General features: G+C 43.7%; 1 protein-coding gene across 1 annotated transcript in view; it reads right to left on the reverse strand.

Annotated features, from left to right (window-relative positions):
• Window positions 1–2,992: 2,992 nt before the first annotated feature.
• Window positions 2,993–17,734, reverse strand: part of GALNT16 (polypeptide N-acetylgalactosaminyltransferase 16) — a gene marked incomplete at both ends in the record, with an annotated part of 59,615 nt that continues 44,873 nt past the window's right edge. The window contains 6 exons of the mRNA XM_079536807.1: window positions 2,993–3,130; window positions 10,315–10,431; window positions 11,863–12,004; window positions 12,257–12,340; window positions 14,405–14,497; window positions 15,427–15,553. Of these exons, the coding sequence (XP_079392933.1) occupies window positions 2,993–3,130; window positions 10,315–10,431; window positions 11,863–12,004; window positions 12,257–12,340; window positions 14,405–14,497; window positions 15,427–15,553 (701 nt within the window). The remainder of the gene's footprint in view (window positions 3,131–10,314; window positions 10,432–11,862; window positions 12,005–12,256; window positions 12,341–14,404; window positions 14,498–15,426; window positions 15,554–17,734) is intronic.

A 17,734-nucleotide genomic window follows, 5' to 3' on the forward strand; every position in this document is an offset into this window, starting at 1 on the left:
CTCCTCTTTCCCTTACCTCCCAGGGAAGTAGAAAGCATGCCAGCAGTGAGTTTGGACGGCCTTTGTTTATCATGAGGAAAAGTTTATTTGGTCACCTTTAGAAGCAGACTTTTGTCATGCATCTATGTCTCAGCAATTGCTAAAGTCCGTTGACTCGAAGGTGATATGGGAGAGGCCTACAGGAATGCTCCTTGGGCTGTGCCTTGGCTGCCAGCAGAGTACAGCAGTGGAGGGGTGACCTTCAAATAACATGTTCAAAACCTGGTACATTTGAGGTTCTGGGAGCCCCAAAGTTTGGGGACAATTTGAGTTACCGGTATTAGCATCTGCCCAGCTTTTCCCTGTTCTTCCCCAGGCCAGAGCATTTGAGTAAGAACGTCCAGTCTTCTCCTGCCCATCCTGCAGCCCAACATAGATGCCGGCTCATTTGGCCAGTTGGTGAGCAGCGTGAGAAATGCAAACCAACACAGCCAGTCCAGGAACTGCTGTCCTGGGAGCTATCAGTAACCTGAATTAGCACTGGAGCCAAGCACAAAGTCAAGGTAGCAACCAGCATGCCTTTGTCTCAATCTAACCGGAGCCCTTTGAACCAGGGCTGGCGCAGAGCTTGGCAGGGTGTACATAAGCAGAGTTCATGTGGTCTGCAGCAGCAGAATTGTTTGATGAGGAGCTGGGTCTTGGTCCCAGTCTGGTTATGAAGAAGGAACTGCAAGAAAGCTGCACACATATAGTGGGACAAAGAAGGGAGGAAGCAGTACCTGGTGGATAAGTGAACATACTGTTAGCTGCAACCCATAAGCTACTAGAGAGTAGGGAAGCTCAGATAGTTCACTGAGGATATATTTTGATGAAAATAACTAATCATTTAGCACTTCACTGTACACAGAGCTTACATACGATACCTGTTCAATGGCTTTTCATCTGTCTTTGCATCAATTCTTTTCAGGCCAGGTGTTTGAGAACTTGGCCATTCGTGTCTCCTACTGCCTAATGATATTTCCTGGAAGCAGCATAGTTCTTGTTTAAAAATGTAGTTGCTAGTAGGATAGCTTCTCTTCTCATAGTAGGTCTGTCTGCCTTTCCTCTTTCCTTTCCTAAGTTTTTTCTTTCTTTCTTTGTCTTTCCTGCTTCCTAAAGTTGCAGCCCAAAAGCCCACAGTGAAACAGAAGTCTCTGCAGCCAGTACCACTGCTCCCATACACAAATGCAGCTGCAGCATGCTTCAAGCTCGGGGCCAAAAGGAACTGTCTCCTGAGCATTCCCCATGCAGGCAGGTCATTCAGTCAGCTGACTGGTTCAACATGGTGAGCTGATGTCAAAGTGGAGGTGGAAATAGAAAAAATGCTCCTGGCACCTGACTGACTTCATTTTTTAAATAAAATAACAAGTCAGAACACAAAAAAAATTCCTCCAGTTCTCAGACAAGCACTTCTGAGCACAAGCAAACATATGTATGAAGAACAGTATCTGTTCTTTTGTCATCTGTTTGGGGTAATACCAAACTACAAGAAAGAATTAGAAAGGGGTATCCCTTTCTATGGTCAAATACATGATCAAACACAGCCATTGTTCAGAATCCAAATGATCCTCCTCTTCTTCTATACCCGACCAGAAAGGACACAGACAAACATATTCCGAAGATGGCCCCTGTATAACCCTTGGAGGATTTGGGAGGGGGGGGGGGGGAGGAGGGGGAGGTTGGCTTACGAAACTGAGCTCCAAAGCAATGTTGTGGAGATTTATTTATTTGTACCCCTTTCTTTTCATTGATAGGCATCCCAGTTGAGTGGTAACTGGGAACAGGGCTGGGATGCGAGCTACAGACACCACTGCCATCAGTATTTACAGCATACAAAGGAGACACTTCACAGGGCAGACTTACACTGTGGCAGTATTTGTGCTGGAGCAGTTTCAGCTTCACCAACCAACCCCCACAGGGTACCTCCTGGAAGGAAAGCCAGGCCTTGCAAGTGGATCAGCTCTGGGTCTTTTCAGCTCTTCTTTCAGATAGAAGGGGAAAAGCAAGTGGACGAAGGGACTGGATGTCTTATCACACTGGGCCACCCCATTCCCACAAGGGCTACACATTGCCTTTGGTGTGAGGTACTGCAGGCAGAAAAATAAGTCAGCAAACAGCCCTGGCTTGCCTTGTATCCCAGAGCACCAGGACACACTGACCATCAAGGGGCAGCTCCCCAGGAGCATGGTGCCCCAAACCCAGGTCCTGCTGGGCTCAGAGAGACAGGGCTGGTCTGCCACCCATAGAAAACTGGAAGCAGGAATTCAGCAGGGAATAATGCCCTCCAAAATTCCTGGTTATGCTGCTAAAACAGGCTGGCCTTTTTCCAGCTGGTTGGTCAGCCTTATGCCCGATTTTCCAAGCTCAGCCCATCTGGCTGAAGAGCAGCTGCTAATGGTAGAGGAAGGTGTGGGCCTCCACAGAAATGTTACAAACCTCTCTCAGGGCTTGCTAGATCCTTCCCTGCACCTCTGCTTATCACACTGGCTCCTCTTCGGGCCAGTCCTCACTGCAGCACACCAGCACACATGCATGAACGATGCATGACATTAAAGTGAAATGCCAGGGAAGACTAAGAGCTACCCATGTTTGTACAAGCATTGTCCAAGCTGTCGCACTGAGGGTCATGGAGTCTGGATGCAGAGAAAGGTCTGGAAAGGGGGAGAGCTGCAAGGCAGTTCTGGTCCCTTTAAGCATTAGAGGCTAGGTGCTCTCCCCTCTCCGGGTGCTGTGGTGTATGGACATCAGCTGCAAAGGAGATCTTAAAATGACAGATGGCTGATTTCAACAACTCTCCTCATTCTGCACTCACCCACAGCTTCTTCTCTGAAAGCTCAAAAACACCAAGTGCTCAGCTGAAATGGTGGCTTGCTGATGGGCATAATGAAAACATTTAATGTCAGACACACAAAAAAATTCCTCTTTGTTTCCAAAGTCTCATGCACAAAGAAACAAGGAAATCTCTGTGCTACCATCATGTTGCTTGCAGCAGCTCCCACTGTTGGCCAGGTATGTCTGCCTGGCAAGGGTTGGTCACCACTCTCCCAGTCTGGTTTTCCAGGCAGAGACCGCTGACAAAGTGCTGAATGAAACTGCCTTTCATCTTCCACTTCTGTGAGGAGAGAAGTACACTATTACTTCCACTTAATTAGGTAACTGTGCCTTCACGCTTAAAAAGAAATGCTGAGCATGAACCTCAAATACAGCTCAACAAATGAGGAAATTGGAAGATCTGGGTATTGGCAGCATCTCCAAGGCACTGTTTTCTTGTATTAATAATATCTCAAGTTTGAGTTCATCTGGTCTATAGGACCAGATGTTCAGAAGCATCTAAAAGGCAGACAACACAAAATAATCAACTTATGGCATTTCCAAAAGTATGTTATGTTCATAAATTCCCCCGCTGTTCTGTGCCCTACACCTCTAGGCACTGAGATCACTTTGAAACCCTTCTTCGGTTTCTTTCCAATGCACAAAAGCAAAGATCACACAACTTGCTGTTTGTCTAGATTGTATCTCTTCTTTCATCAAATCCAAGATTTTTATCAGAAATACACTGAAAACTCATCATACTTCCTGCATTCTCATCAGCTCATTGTTCTTAATCTTCTCTCCCCTACAAACATTTCTGTTTCTAAGTGCCCATTCAACAGCTGCTCAGCACACATCACTTCACTTTCTGCAGCGCTGTTCTCTGAGCCTGCTCCTATCAGAGCATTTCCACAAAGCTCCCTGCACAACTCTTTCTTGAAGACCTACTTTGTTTTTGCTGCTTTCCAGGAAACAAAACATATCTCCTAACCTTGCACTGCAAATTCTGCTAGGAAAAGGCAGTACCCTCCATCTCTGCTGGAAGAACCAGGACCACTGAAGGTGATAGCATAGAGAAAAAAAAAAATAGAAATGAGTCTGTGGACTTAGGACCCCCCAAGTGAGGCTGTGCCATTTCCCTCCCATGGAGCACAGCTAGGACCAGCAGGTTATTAGATTGAGTGCTACAGGTTCCTGGTATTTTTCCCATCACTCTGTCGCAAGTGACTCAGTCAGACAACAGCTGAGGGGTACTGTGAGGATGTTTTGGCTAATTCCTGTGACTGATGAGGGAAAAGAAACACCTTGGCAGCATTGATGGGCCTGAAGGCTGCTGGAGAAATGCTACCCAAAAAGAGTAAAAAAAAATCCTGTGATAACCAGACAATGTCAAAACCTGCTGACATTTTGATTCCTGGGTAAGTAACACAGCAAGCCATGTGCTTGCCATAGAGATTGCCATGTGCTGTGTGTTTTAAGACAACCAGGTACATTCACATATTGCTGTCAGCTTTCCTTCAGATCTGCATTCTGGTCCAGCTTCTTGGAGAGCAGGGCAGCTGCAAATCCTGGAGTAACATCACTTTTGTATCTCATATTCCTTCTTCAAGATTAAATAATAGGTGGAAGATCACTTTGCCATGGCTGCTAGCCCTAAATGATGGGATACTATTGAAGGAGAATTGTTTGTACAGCAGGAAGAAGAAGATTTTAACAGGTGTACAGAGAAAGGTAATGGTGATGCAAAGGAAGACCCAAAACAGTCTGTGCTTACAGAGGAGCCTCCAATACGCTCACCAGCTGCTGCATCCCAGTGTCTACACAGATCTCACAGCCATCTGGCTCTTATCTGGTAGAAGTTTCCTTGCAAGGAGCTGAGGAAGAGTTAATACCATAAAGCAACATGCTGCCTAGCGGGTGTTATATCTGTGCAATGCCCCCCTGCCTATCACCATTTCCCAGGGTCACAGATACTTCTGTAAAGAGCCTTTTGCCCTTCTCCAACTCTCTGCTTCAAAGCATACCTACTGTGCTGAGGGAAGCTCTTCCTTGCCCTCCATCCTCATCCCTGCCTCTGTAGTTGTTCAAGAGATGCTTTTTTTCTTCTTTTTTTCCCCAACTGCTCAGGAGAAAACTGGCAGCAGTGGGAGACTCTCACACATTATTGCTCCAGATCAGAGACCTGCTGTTGTGTGGTCTCTCCATGCTGAGCAGACACCCTCCGTGCTGCCTGCAGAAAGAGTCTACAGACACAGCAAGACACCAGCAAACACTCAACAGAGCACAATTTCTGCTACTAATGAACTATACCAAATCAATCAGCTTCCAGTGAGCAGTACAGTTCCAGTCACTTTAGGTCCCTCTGTTTCCACAGAGGGTGGTAAGGATAGGGAAGAAGGGACAAACACTGAGAAGGTGACAGAATTAAATGTGAACCTCATCCAGGCTCTGGCAGGTGCCATGCATGAAGCTATTATAAAGCATACTGACAGTCAAAGCTAAAATAGGGCTCCTTCATTTCTCAGAGGTGATATTTTCAAAATGATGGACAGCTGCGCATCCTGCTCAGAAATTGCTCTGCTGCTCTCCATGACAAACCCAATATGCTCCCTTGATTGCACCTGAGCCTTTCACATGAACTTGCTGCATGATTGCCATAGAATTGCCAGCAACAGCCCAGGAGCTGACTGTACAGGGACATATTTCCATCTCACACCCTTAAGGAAGACGGGCAGTAGGAATGGATGGAAACAGGAGATTACATGTTTGTCTCTCACCTTCAGTCCCCTTAGAGCTGGGCACCGAAGTCTAAATTAGTCAGCTAATCTTATACTTAAGGAGAGGCCCAAAATGCAAACACCTTCAGGAAAGGCTCAGTTTTCTGCAATGACCACAATCAGTGCCTGGACAGCTAGCTTATAAATTGCAGTGATGGTCTCCATCTTTAGGGAAAATAGAAAAAAGTATAAGCAATAGTTAATTCCTGTATACACAGCCAAACTTTACTGAGAGTCTTCTCCCCTCTTATCCACAGATGGCTTTGACTGGCCTGTGCTTGGAACAAGGGAAGATCTTGGAAGAGCTGGGAAAAGTTTTGGCTTGAAAATCTTAGTCAGTCTCCCACATTGCACATGGAGCTAATACAGTTTACTGGTTACAGCAGATTTGGAGTGGAGATGGAAAAAAGAAACAATATTTTGATTGAAATGTTGCCTCTCTCTCTGCTCTCCTCACTCCATGTAAAGTTCCTTGAGGCTGTTGGACAGAAGAATTCGGCATGCAGTCACTAAGAGAAAAGCCAGAAACAGCAATTTCTCATCTACTAGTTGGTGAAATACAGCCTAATATATAGGGATGAAAGCGTTAACAGTATTGTAATTTTTCAGGATAATCAAAAGGGTTTTTAACCCACAGCAATCCAATCAGTCCAAGATTTATTTCAAATTCCTGACAACAGCCATGTAACCCTGAAAATGTAACAGAGTTGGCCAAGCTCAGGAAACACGGCTGGGAAGAGCAGATGTTGCTGATTAGGACAGAGATGCTTCAGACAGACACGTAGGGAGAACTGATAACTGAAAGTATTTGCAGAGCCATGGGCAATGTGAAGCTGGTGTTGAAGACAACGAACTAATTTTTAAACAAGAGAGCAGAAAGAGTGAGATAGAAAAGCTCACACCAGCATCCAGGAGGTACTATCTCCAACTCTGAGCTCTTAAATTTGCATAACTGAGAGAAAATCTTGTTTCCTAAAAATTGCTTTCAAGCTATGGCATATTGCAAGGAACTTTTTATCTGCTTATTATCATGAAGTTGCTGAGTAAGCTGCTTCCAGAACAGACGGGTCTTCACTCCTCTTCCCTGAAAGTCTGTATGAAGCTGTATTTGTTTGCACCCAGGTAATAGGAGACACTGAGAAGCAAGGTGGGAAAAAATTCTCAATCACATCGAAAGGTACACAGCACTTCATATACTGGGTGTCTCACCAGAAAAACAAATGTCCTTATTTTCAGGCAGGGTTCACTTACTTCAGCACATTTTCATGAAATGTGGCTGTTCAACAAGATTTCTCAGAACGTTTCTTGTTCTGTTGGGAAATACTGTGCCAATGTTTCTCATTTTTATTCTGTTGTGTTAGTGTCTGACTTTCACTTTGCCTTCTATTTGTCCTCACTGTAACACAAATTAAAATACCACTCCCACCATCAGTCAGAGCCAAAGCTCAAAAGCTAAAGGCAATAATTTACTGTGCATTCAAGTAAAAAATGCTGCTCTCCAAATAACATTATGGATTACATCCATCTGCTTTGAAATCTAGTTCTGATTATGCACAACAGCTCTTGGCTGGTCTTGTGCTAGCAGAGCTGGCTGCTGCTGTTGAATGATCAACAGGATCATGGCGCTAATAGGATTTGTTGCTGGTTCCTTTCAGCCCAAGGAAGGAGCCTAACAGAATAAAATATCATCTACATTTGGAGCATTGTCTATAGCATCATTCCGCCTGCAAGACTCTAGAGTTATTTCGAGGTAATACTCCACAGATACAGTTCATAATACTTTAAAGCCTCTGCAAGAGTATTATATATGTCAGATGGACATGAGATTGTTGTTAGCGCTCAAGAAAAAACAACAAAATTCTCTTCCCTGTGGACAGGCTTTATGCACAACAGCTGTGTAGCATGGGCACAGATTCAGTACATCTGAAAGCAGAAAGCAGCATTAGGAACTCTATGGTGCTGTTGTAAAGATCTGAACAACCTGCTATGGTGACAGCAACAAACAAAGCCATCACTTGTCCTACATTTTGTAGGCTTTTTTGATCTTGGCTTTTGAGTGACTCAGCCATAAACATGACATCTAAATCCAGGAAAGCCCAAATGCCTTCCACCAAAGACCTTTGATGACAGCGATACCAGAGATGATGATCAAATCTGAGTTTCATCATGCTGCCATCCTCTCCTGGGATGACACATGTGCTCACTCTCTTCCACTCAGGGTTCTCGATTGCCACTTCCACTTCTGAGGTAGCTCAACTCCCTTCCTTGATCCCTAGTCAGCCTCTCTGATGTTCCGAGAAGCTCGCTTGAACTGAGGAATGGCAACACCTATGCGTAGTTTGAAAAGACTGCTATGCCCCATCACTAATACCTCACACCCATTGGGAGCCTGCCAAGCTGTAAACTAGGGGAATTTGTTTCCCCCAGCTTTGCTGTTCCATTTAGTGCTTTAAGGTTTCATAGCAGTTGATGTCATCCTGAAATTGAACTTTGTAAATACTGCGAGCTGGGCTTGGGTGACATGGTAGGCATGGTAGGCTGTGCAATTTGCCAGCTCAGGAGGAAAAAACTCTCTCTCTGTCTTGTTTCTTTGTCACCAGAACCCTGCCTTGCTAACCCAGATGACCCCTGTAAGAGCTATTAGTTTCACCTCCCACTCTAAACGGGAATTGGCAAAGAAAGTCAGTTCCCACAATGAGCAGAAAGCATTGCATTAGATGCATGTGGTCCTCCTAGAAGTGAGACAGAGGAGAGAGAATGGGTCAGTTCGCAAAGATGACTGACTTTAATTAACTAAAATCCAATATTAACTACTATTACTGTCGTATTTATGGAAGGAAAATACCATAGCAACATTCCCCAAGAATGTGACAAACTTGAGCACTATGTGCGGATCTGGCTTTCTAAGTAAAAATCTGAAATGGGATTTTCTGACTTCCAAGCAACCCCAGAATTTCAGAGCATGTTAACTCTAATTAGATTAAGAATTCACATGCTGTTCTTCCACTTCATCCCCACCTCATCCATACAGCCACAGCAGGATTTGGAATGGCAGCTGTGAATCAAATCTGTCTCTAATTGTTTGAAATGCTTAAACAAAACCCTTGCTTAGAGTCAGTTGGCTAAATCATCTGCCAGGTCAAGTCCTCGATTTAAGTGCAGTTTGTTCACATAAGGTAATGGAAAACAACAGATCACATCCTGCGTGTCTATGATGAGCCTGTATATAATCACCACATCAAGGATCAATAAATCCAACACTCCAGCAGCAGAATGAACCTGATGTGTAAATGTGGATTAATCTCTCTTCTGGCTAATAGAGCCTGCACTCCACACCCCTCCAGGGGGCCCTTGTCCTTCCATGACACAGAAGGAGGGAAAGAGTTGATTTTGGCAGCTGCTAGAGTCCTCTTTGCTGCCAGGGAGGAAAATGCTGCAAGGCATCTAAGAGGAAGCTAAGTGACCTAATTACACAGCAAGAGGGTGAGTGGTTATCAACAAGAAAAAAGGAAAAAGGAGCAGGCAAGCAAAGCCCACCTAGAATATCCTTGCAAGACTAATCCAAACTAAGTGTCTACCCATTATATTCACAGTGACAACTCTTCAAGACCTTTCTATATTAACCAGACCTCCAGGGGAAAGTCTACACAGGCCTTCCACACATGGGCAAGACCAGATTTCAGTGCCTACTTTCAGGAGGAACTAAAATCAGAAATACATACAGCATTAAAAAATACTGACAAAAGAGTCGCTGCTGAAGACTAGTAACAAGCCGTTTTTTATCTTTGGGCTACCAAAACAATAGATGTGTTGGAAAGCACAGAGCTAGAATAGCCCTATATGATGGAGAATTTGTTCTCTCAGTGTAGAGGGAAGCATAAAACTAGGGATGCATAAAACTAGGGATGAAGCAAGCCCTGTCCATTCACTGTCTGCCAGTGCTTTGTCACACACTGTATTTTGACCAGTCCTGATAAAAAAAGGCATATCACAAACATGTGAGAGCAACATGCCCATCTCAGACAGTCTCTTACCTTGTATTGCAAGGCAAAGTGCATTAGGTGTCCTGACAAATCAGAGATCTGTGTTTTGTTGGGAACATTCCAAAGCCAACACTGCTGCTGTGTAATTTTCCAAAACATATACTGTTTTATGCCAGTTGATATTTCTCAAATGAATTGTACAAACTCAGTTTTACATGCCTGTTCACACATCCAAAGAAAGCACAAAGAACACAGTTCTCTCACTTCTAAATGGATAATGCCCTCATTAATATGCTTTAACTTTTGATTATCCCTGAAGTAGCTGGGCAGTTGGACCAGATGATCTTTGAAAGGCATTTTCAGCTGAACTATTCTATTCTGGTAAGCAAGCAAACAAATGATAGCACGCACTGCTATCATGATACTCTTTTCTCAGGTCTCTCAAAGAATTTACTGCTTATCTACCCCACCCTGATGCTGTGCTTCATCCATGCACTGACCTGCCTGTATGTGCACGTATCCACAAAGTGAGGTAGATGCCACTGGGCTGGATGCTCGCATGGAGTATACATGCATACATCCATTCATCCATTCATACGGAGCACACCAGAGAGGGAGATGCAGAGACAGCAGAGACTTTGACACACTTTGGTAGTACTGGGTTTGCACTGCTGTAGGAACACTGGTATGAGACAACGAAGAGATTAACAAAGGTGCACAGTTACCTGTCTGCCATCTTTTTGATTGCAGGCTTCCAGTGTGATTTGAGAGCCAGTAGAAAAGGAGGTAATGGAAAGACACTTGTCCTGCTGTCTAATTAGAGGGTCACTGAATACCCACTCCTTCAGCAAAAAAAAGAGGAAAAGAAAGGTTCCATTATGATCACAATGGTGACAAAATGAGATAAGTTTTTCGTGTGGGTTTTTTTTTTTTTTCCTTCCTCTTTTCTCCTGTTAGATAGTACAAGAATCTGAATATTTTCTTCAACACTTATCAAAGGCTCCCTGGGAAGACTGATCAGAAGTTTATGCTCTGTCTTGACACACCATGACTATTTCAAAACCTACAGCTGGCTTCTCTAACCTTCTGAGCTGCTTGATTAACCTTGGATCCCTTGCGACTCCATGCTCTGCAGCTTTACAGAGTCAGGCCTATATAGCATGGAAGCCACCAGCCTCATGATTTACATGATGTGCAACTGCTTCTGCATATTTTACATAACAAACATGTTCTATAATGAGTAACTGAGATTTATATATTACCAAATGAAGAAAAACGCATGCAACAATATCCATGGGCTAACAAATATCACCAGCACATATAAAGCTCAGACTTCATTTTTCCCTTCTCTCACTTGAAGGATGCTTGACCCAATCAAATATTCTCATTATATATTCCCCAAACAGGAAACAGAAACACAGTACATTTTGGAGATTTTAAACAGTAATGACATGGAACAATGAGTAAGATTAAATGGCATGTTGAACTCTGGCTGAAAACCGGTTTCCAACAATTAACAGATGTGAATATGTATTTTCTGGCATAAAATATCCTGCTGTGACACTTATCTTTCTCAAGCTGCTTCTCTGCTGCTTAGACTACCACAAGAAGAGACTGAGCATAAATCCTCAGCTGATATAAACCAGCACAGCTCCACTGTTAAAGTAGCTGCACCAAATTACTGCAGCTGAGGTCTTGTCTATTTAAATTCTGCTTAGGCATTACACTGAAACATCTGCAAAACACACAGTTCAAACCATCTGCAGCTACAGCTGAAATGGTGGACTAAGAAACGTTTATGACCCTGGGGAAATCTCTTAGCCTGCATGCCTGGGTACCAGCCAAGTACACCCCAGGACTGGTTCTCATAGGAAAGTCATAGCCCCAAGGGCAGGAGATGAAGCAGAGCATATCCAAGCCATGAGTAGTGGTAGAGGTCTGAGTAGTGATCACCACGCAATTCAAACTCTGGCCATGAGTTTACTTCACAGACTAGTCAGGCCTCTGAATGTTCAAGTGTTACCTGTTGCCTCTGACTGAGTGACAAAATCCTTCCTACCCCGTGCTTAACTGTTGTGTCTGTTGAGACAGCAGAGCTCTGAGATGGCCACAGCTTCTTTTCCTGTTTACTACTAAAACCACTAATAGGGCCAAATTCTTCCTTTATTCATCTCCGTACAAATCCAAAAAGGCCAGAAATACCTTTTCAATCACTGGCAATACATAAAGGGGGCAGAGGAAGGAGGAGAGCACCAAGCTGAAGCCCATCTTACCTGAGTGACAGGTGGATTGTTCACTGTCCCTTTACAGTTTCCGATGCCAGCCAATGTATTCCCTGTGGTATCCTGAGCCCAAGACTCCAGACAGTTTCCTCCTTGTCTAATTATTCCTGGAATCAAGTCTTTCTCAGGAACCCTTGAAGTAGAATAACTGTTTTATGGCACTTAATAAACAAAGAAGTACAAAGCACTTACATACTTAGAAGAGCATAACTGGTCTCTATCTGAAACACAGCCCCCTCTAACCACACAGGAGAACAAAGATCTTTTCCAAGTCACTTTTTTTTTTTTTTTTTTTTTTTTTTGCCTGCTGCTCCACAGCTCAGTTTCTTGCTGCAAACCACTTCCCAATTCCTTCAGGAATTTTGGAAACTGAGATCGAACTCACTTCAGCTCAGGATAGACTTTCTCCAGATACCACTGGAAGGATTTACAGTTCAGTTTGCGGCGCTGCTCCACTCGGTCTGCAATACTGAAAACACAGACACACACAGTGACCAGGAGGAAGGGGGATGATCAAGAGCAGTCAAGAAGTCTGAGGGGGACTGTATAGTTTTCCACCTTTGCTCATTCTCCCACCTAGTTGTTACTGGGTTTAGAGCACTAGCAGTGACCTGAGGTGAAGAATAGACAGGCAAGAGAGGAATATTGAAAAGAAAGAAACAAATGCCTTTGGAGAGCAATTCTTGCACTTCCTTTGGTTCAGAAAGATGCTGGGGTCCAGGTTCTATAATGTTAAAATAACACAGTGCATGTAAAGGTACTGTAAGACTGAGAAAGCATTTCAGCCTCTGGGTGCCTCTGTAGAAGCATTCAATGAAACTTACACAACCATCAGCTCCTAGAAAGGCCTAGAAAGCATTTACCTTATGGTATACACAAATGGCTCATCCCTGTGGCTGCCAGAAGTAAGGGGATATGGCAGCAGCTGTAGTCTCAGGTTGGACTGCAAACCTAAAAACTAAAGCAATTTCTTCTTAGACAGTTTTGAGAAAGAAGGTAAGAGGAAATTAACTCAGTGCCCTGTAACTGCCTGCTGTAGCAGCCCTTCCAACTCTGACCTCCTTGGCTTTGGATGGCTGAAGAACTCTGCTTGACCAGTCCCCCTGAGCAGTGAAATTAGGGACTGTCCTCTTCAAGCTATACTGCTACAAGTGTGTCTTGGAAAGGACTTTCAGATGCACCCATGTTCCTTGACATCCTCAGCCCACAGAGGCCATCCATATCTCAGGCGTATTTATGGAGATCTTACAGCTGCATCTAAATTGTGGGGAAAGAAGGTCAATTCTTGGACCTTTTGATGGTGTCAGAGACATTTGCATTCTAAATCTAGATAAATAATGCAGGTTCACAGGGCTGTCACTACAGGTCAAGAAATCACCCCAAATCGAAAACCAACTGATCTGCTTTAGCTCTTACTTGGCCATTGCTATCTGTAAATCTGGTAGGAAATGCATGCAAACAAAAACTGCAAGTTCAGGCCCTAAGACACAAAAGCGATAAGTGCAAGTTCAATATGCAATACTTCAGTTTCTTTTATGAATAGGAGCATTGCTTACTATTTGGCCACAGTCTGGCTGCTGCAGTCAATACAAAGACAGAAAAATTAGGTAGGTAAAGCTATTGTCATGGCAATATCAGGATGTACAATGATAAGCCTGTATGGGCCAGACCAAACCTGCTTGTCACCACATAAGTAGTAGATGCATCATTATCCAATACATGTAGTTACACATCTGAAGCACCATCACATTTGACAAGTCCCCCAGCTGATACAACAGTCACTTGTTCACAGGGGATACAACACAGATACATGTGCCTCCCAGGATGTTTTTAACGTTCACTCGGAAATCACAGGCATTTGATACAGAGAACCAGCTCTCCTCTCATCCCAAGTTTTGGTGCCCAATGATTTCTGGATCACAACTCTAAAAAGCCCATAATAGCGAGACTTATGTGGCCTGCAGATAGGTTCATCTAGGATGCTGCAAGAAACAGTTCTTCACAGAAGTGGGCTCAGAAGGTGCTAGAGACCAGATTGTGTTTCAGCACAAGATGTCTCACCATTGGCCGTGCTCTGTCCAACCTTACAAAATGAGCAAACCACCTCATTCACTCATCAGCAAAGAGGGGAGCACACCAGGTAGCAATGAGTGCCATCTAGCTCTGCCTGGCCCTGGATTCTGCATGTACATCAAGCTCTAGTAACTGCACAGCTCACATTTCCAGAGCATATGCATACTGTATTAGAAAATATTCTTATCCCCTTAAAAAGCCTGGCATCTTAATTTCATTACAGCTCACTTTGGCCTTCCCCTAACAAATGATTTACAGAGGACTAATGGAGGAAAAATGAAGTGAATTAGAAGAAAACGTGCCAGTCAGACACTTGAGCTGTAACACTCCTGGCAAGTCAGCAATTCAGAGCATCTCTGTTTCTCTTTACCACATTCAGAACCAGAGAAGATCCAACAACTATTTCTTGCTAGGAAGAGGCTTACTAGAGTCCTCCTAGTGAGGTCTGGGAGCAGCTTACCTTCCATATGACTTGCCAATGGCTGATGGCCGGGCTTCGTAGTAATACTGCTTGTACTCATCCATCCACACCTCCGCTGTGCGCTTAGTGTTCCTACATGGGAACAAGGGGATGCTTTGCTGAGTACTGCTGGAGAACCTGCCCTCCTGTCAAACAGTGCTATGTGGGCAGACCCAGGGCCTGTCTGCCACGGGGGAGTTGGGAATAGCACTAGACATGAAATAAAGTGGGCACCACAGTCAGATTTAGACTGAATGTGTTAATTCTACAAAGCTTCATGGGGATACTACAGTTCAGAATATAAAAATAAATTAAAAAAAAAAAAAACAAACACAAAACACAACAAAACAGAGTTTACCATGATTTCTTTCACATACGCTCCCACTGCAGAAGTAACTGGTCTGACTGGTCACCACCATTCTGCTCCCTTTCTCCAGACTATAATGTTACCATGGAATAACTCAGCTTGGAAAGCAACTCTAGTTACGATCTGACCCAATCCTCCTGCAGAAAGCAGGACTAACTTCAGCTAGGCAACACTGCTCAAAACCTTGCCTGAGTTCTGAAATTTCCAAGAATGGAGATTTTATCACCTCTCTGGGACTCTGCTCCAGTACTTCACTGGTCTCATCATTTTTCTCTTCCCCTCTGTCCTGCGAGTTGTCCACAGGGCTCATCTCAGCACACACACAGCTCAGTAGGATCTCTGGACTTGAAAGCAGCTCAGAGACATCTAAGGACTGCTGATACCCAGGCATGTGTCATTGGGAGGTGGCCAGGGTCTCTCCCTGGGGCACTGCTCCCCTCCACCATTGCAGAGAGAGGAAAAGCAAGATGCAGTAATACAAACAACAGGGAACAGAGAAGGGAACATTGTGCATTGACCAACAGCAACTCATCTTCCCCTTGAGAACAGATGCTCAGCCACAAGTTGTTCTCTGTCAGCAGGGAGAAAGACGATAAAGAATTCAGGCTGATTTAGAGATGCCCAACATCAAGGTGACCTGGCTGTTACCACCTACTTGATGTAAGTTAGTGCATTGCCTTCAGGGAAGTCATATGGATGGCGCTTCCTGAACACATGTCCCACACGACTGCAGGGAACAATCTCCAAGCTGCCACCACACATCCACACTCGGAAAGAGAGCTCTGGAAGAGACCGAAGAGTCATAGAGTTGAAGTCAGACCATCAGCATTTCCAAAATGAGTAACCTCAGCAGTGTGCCTGAAATCCTTGTCCCTCTGTTCTAGGTATATTTACTACAAAGTAAAACCAGATAAAGTGATGCCATGGTAAGAGAGGAAAAATCCCTCTGCCCTTCGTTAAAACAGAGGCAACTCCAGTCCTGGCCTTCTCCAATACCACTCCACTGTTTGGGCCTCTGAGCATTTCAGTGAGACGCCTTTTCATTTGACCAGATCTTAGCAGCTGTAGTCAGGCTTTCAGAACAGCATTCGGTAACAAATCAAGATCACCTCCATACCCACCCTGCTCCGAGCTTCTGCAACTCACCCACCCTGAAAATGGGTGGAAGAAAAACGAATGAAGAATTTGCTAGATGAAGCAAATCATGTGAGGAAGAGAAGGAGTTTAGGAGACAAAGGAGAAAGGAGAGAACAAGATGAACGCATAGGAAGCAAGTCCTCTCCCCAAGAAAATTAACTGAGTAATTGGTTGGGATTTCAGATGAAGTGTCTGCCATAAGAGACTCAGAATGTATAGACTGATCGCTTCAAAAGTTTTACTCACTTGTGGTCTCCCTGCCCAAATTACGGCTCTGATGTTTAGAAATTAAAAAAGAAATAGTGCATCCAGACTTAATGGCTGTTTCAAAGCACGCACACACACTAACATCATCCCACCCTTCATCTTTCTCCTTGGCTTTCCTCTACAGTTCCTGGGAAAGGTTGTTTAAACAGCATGGTAGTTTACTTGTCTGGCTGTTTGGCGATTGGATGGTTGTGGGATTTTTTTGAAGGGGAGGAAGAGATGGTATATTTAATCCAACTTCTAAGTAGTTGTCTGTAATTTGTGTCATTTCTTATTAGTTGCAGTTTCTCCCTCAATCTTTCCTACAGCTTTGAAGAGAGGAAGGACTCAAAAACAAACAAAAAAGAACTAAAACAACAACAACAAAAACACAAGACATAAGTTTCTATCTGGTATTATATCCAGGTGGCAGTTGCCCTCCTCAAATGAGGTTCTGATTCATTCTGGCCTGTAACAAAAACAAAATTCTCAAGCTAGCATGTTTTATTTAAAGCAATGTCCATTTCCCAAGAAGAATCCTCATATTCATATCTTAGGCACACAGACAGACTTTGCATGACTGGGTTTGCAAATGGCAATTCTTTAACAGCGGGGAGAAAGGATGCAGATTTTTGGCACAAAATAGAAAATGGAGATCAAGCATAACATATTAAGGACTTTATCTGGTTTTTTATGAAAAATATGACATTTTTTTTGCTATGTATTTTCCAGCACCCGACCTTGCCCATATATGCTTTAAATGATTTTATTGCTGTGCCTTTTCCCCACTTGAAAAAAGTTCTTACCTACTCACATCCAGCTGGAAGAATACTTTGACAGCTGATAACCACTACCTGACTGTTCCTATGTACCTGCTTCTCCAGCTCTGTGCCCTTTAAAACCTTCTCTTACATTGTTTCCTTGCAGGAAAAAAGTTTCCAAGGAAAAGTTTATTGAAAATGGCCTTTGTGGCCATTCTCACCCACCCAGACTAGTCAGAGCTACTCTCTCAATTCACCCATCAAAAGGTGACCTTATCTAAACAATTGCTTTGCACTCAAAAATGTAATGCGTAGTAAAAAGTGTTTCAGAACCAACACTTTTCCTTCATCACAAAAACTAGATTTCCATTAAGTATGGAAAACATTTCTTTCAGAGTAGAAATTGAACACTAAATATTTTTTAAAGAAAACGAACTTTTTGTTGTAAAATTGTTGGTTTCTGCTCATCTGCTACATAAGAGAAACAAGCTGAATGTAGAAGCCACTGATGGAATTACTGCCTCATATTATGCTGAAGGGCTGAACAAATGTTAGCTTCGGGGAAAAAATAAAATATTTTCCCATTGCCATCAGCACACTGCCATTGTAGCAACACATCTCAGGGACAGACCCCATTGTATCCCATTACATGCGCTGTGCACTGAGCCTTGCTTTTGTAAAAGAGTCAAGGTGCAGGATAACAGCCAAGCGATGAGGGGCAACTAACTTAATGGAAACTGCACAAGGCAAAACTGGCAAGCCCTGCATGCTCAGCCCAATCCCACACAGCCTGGCCCAACCATTGCCAGGCTTTATGAG

This window comes from Tetrao urogallus (genome assembly GCF_951394365.1).
Source record: "Tetrao urogallus genome assembly, chromosome: 6".
Taxonomy (NCBI): Eukaryota; Metazoa; Chordata; class Aves; order Galliformes; family Phasianidae; genus Tetrao; species Tetrao urogallus.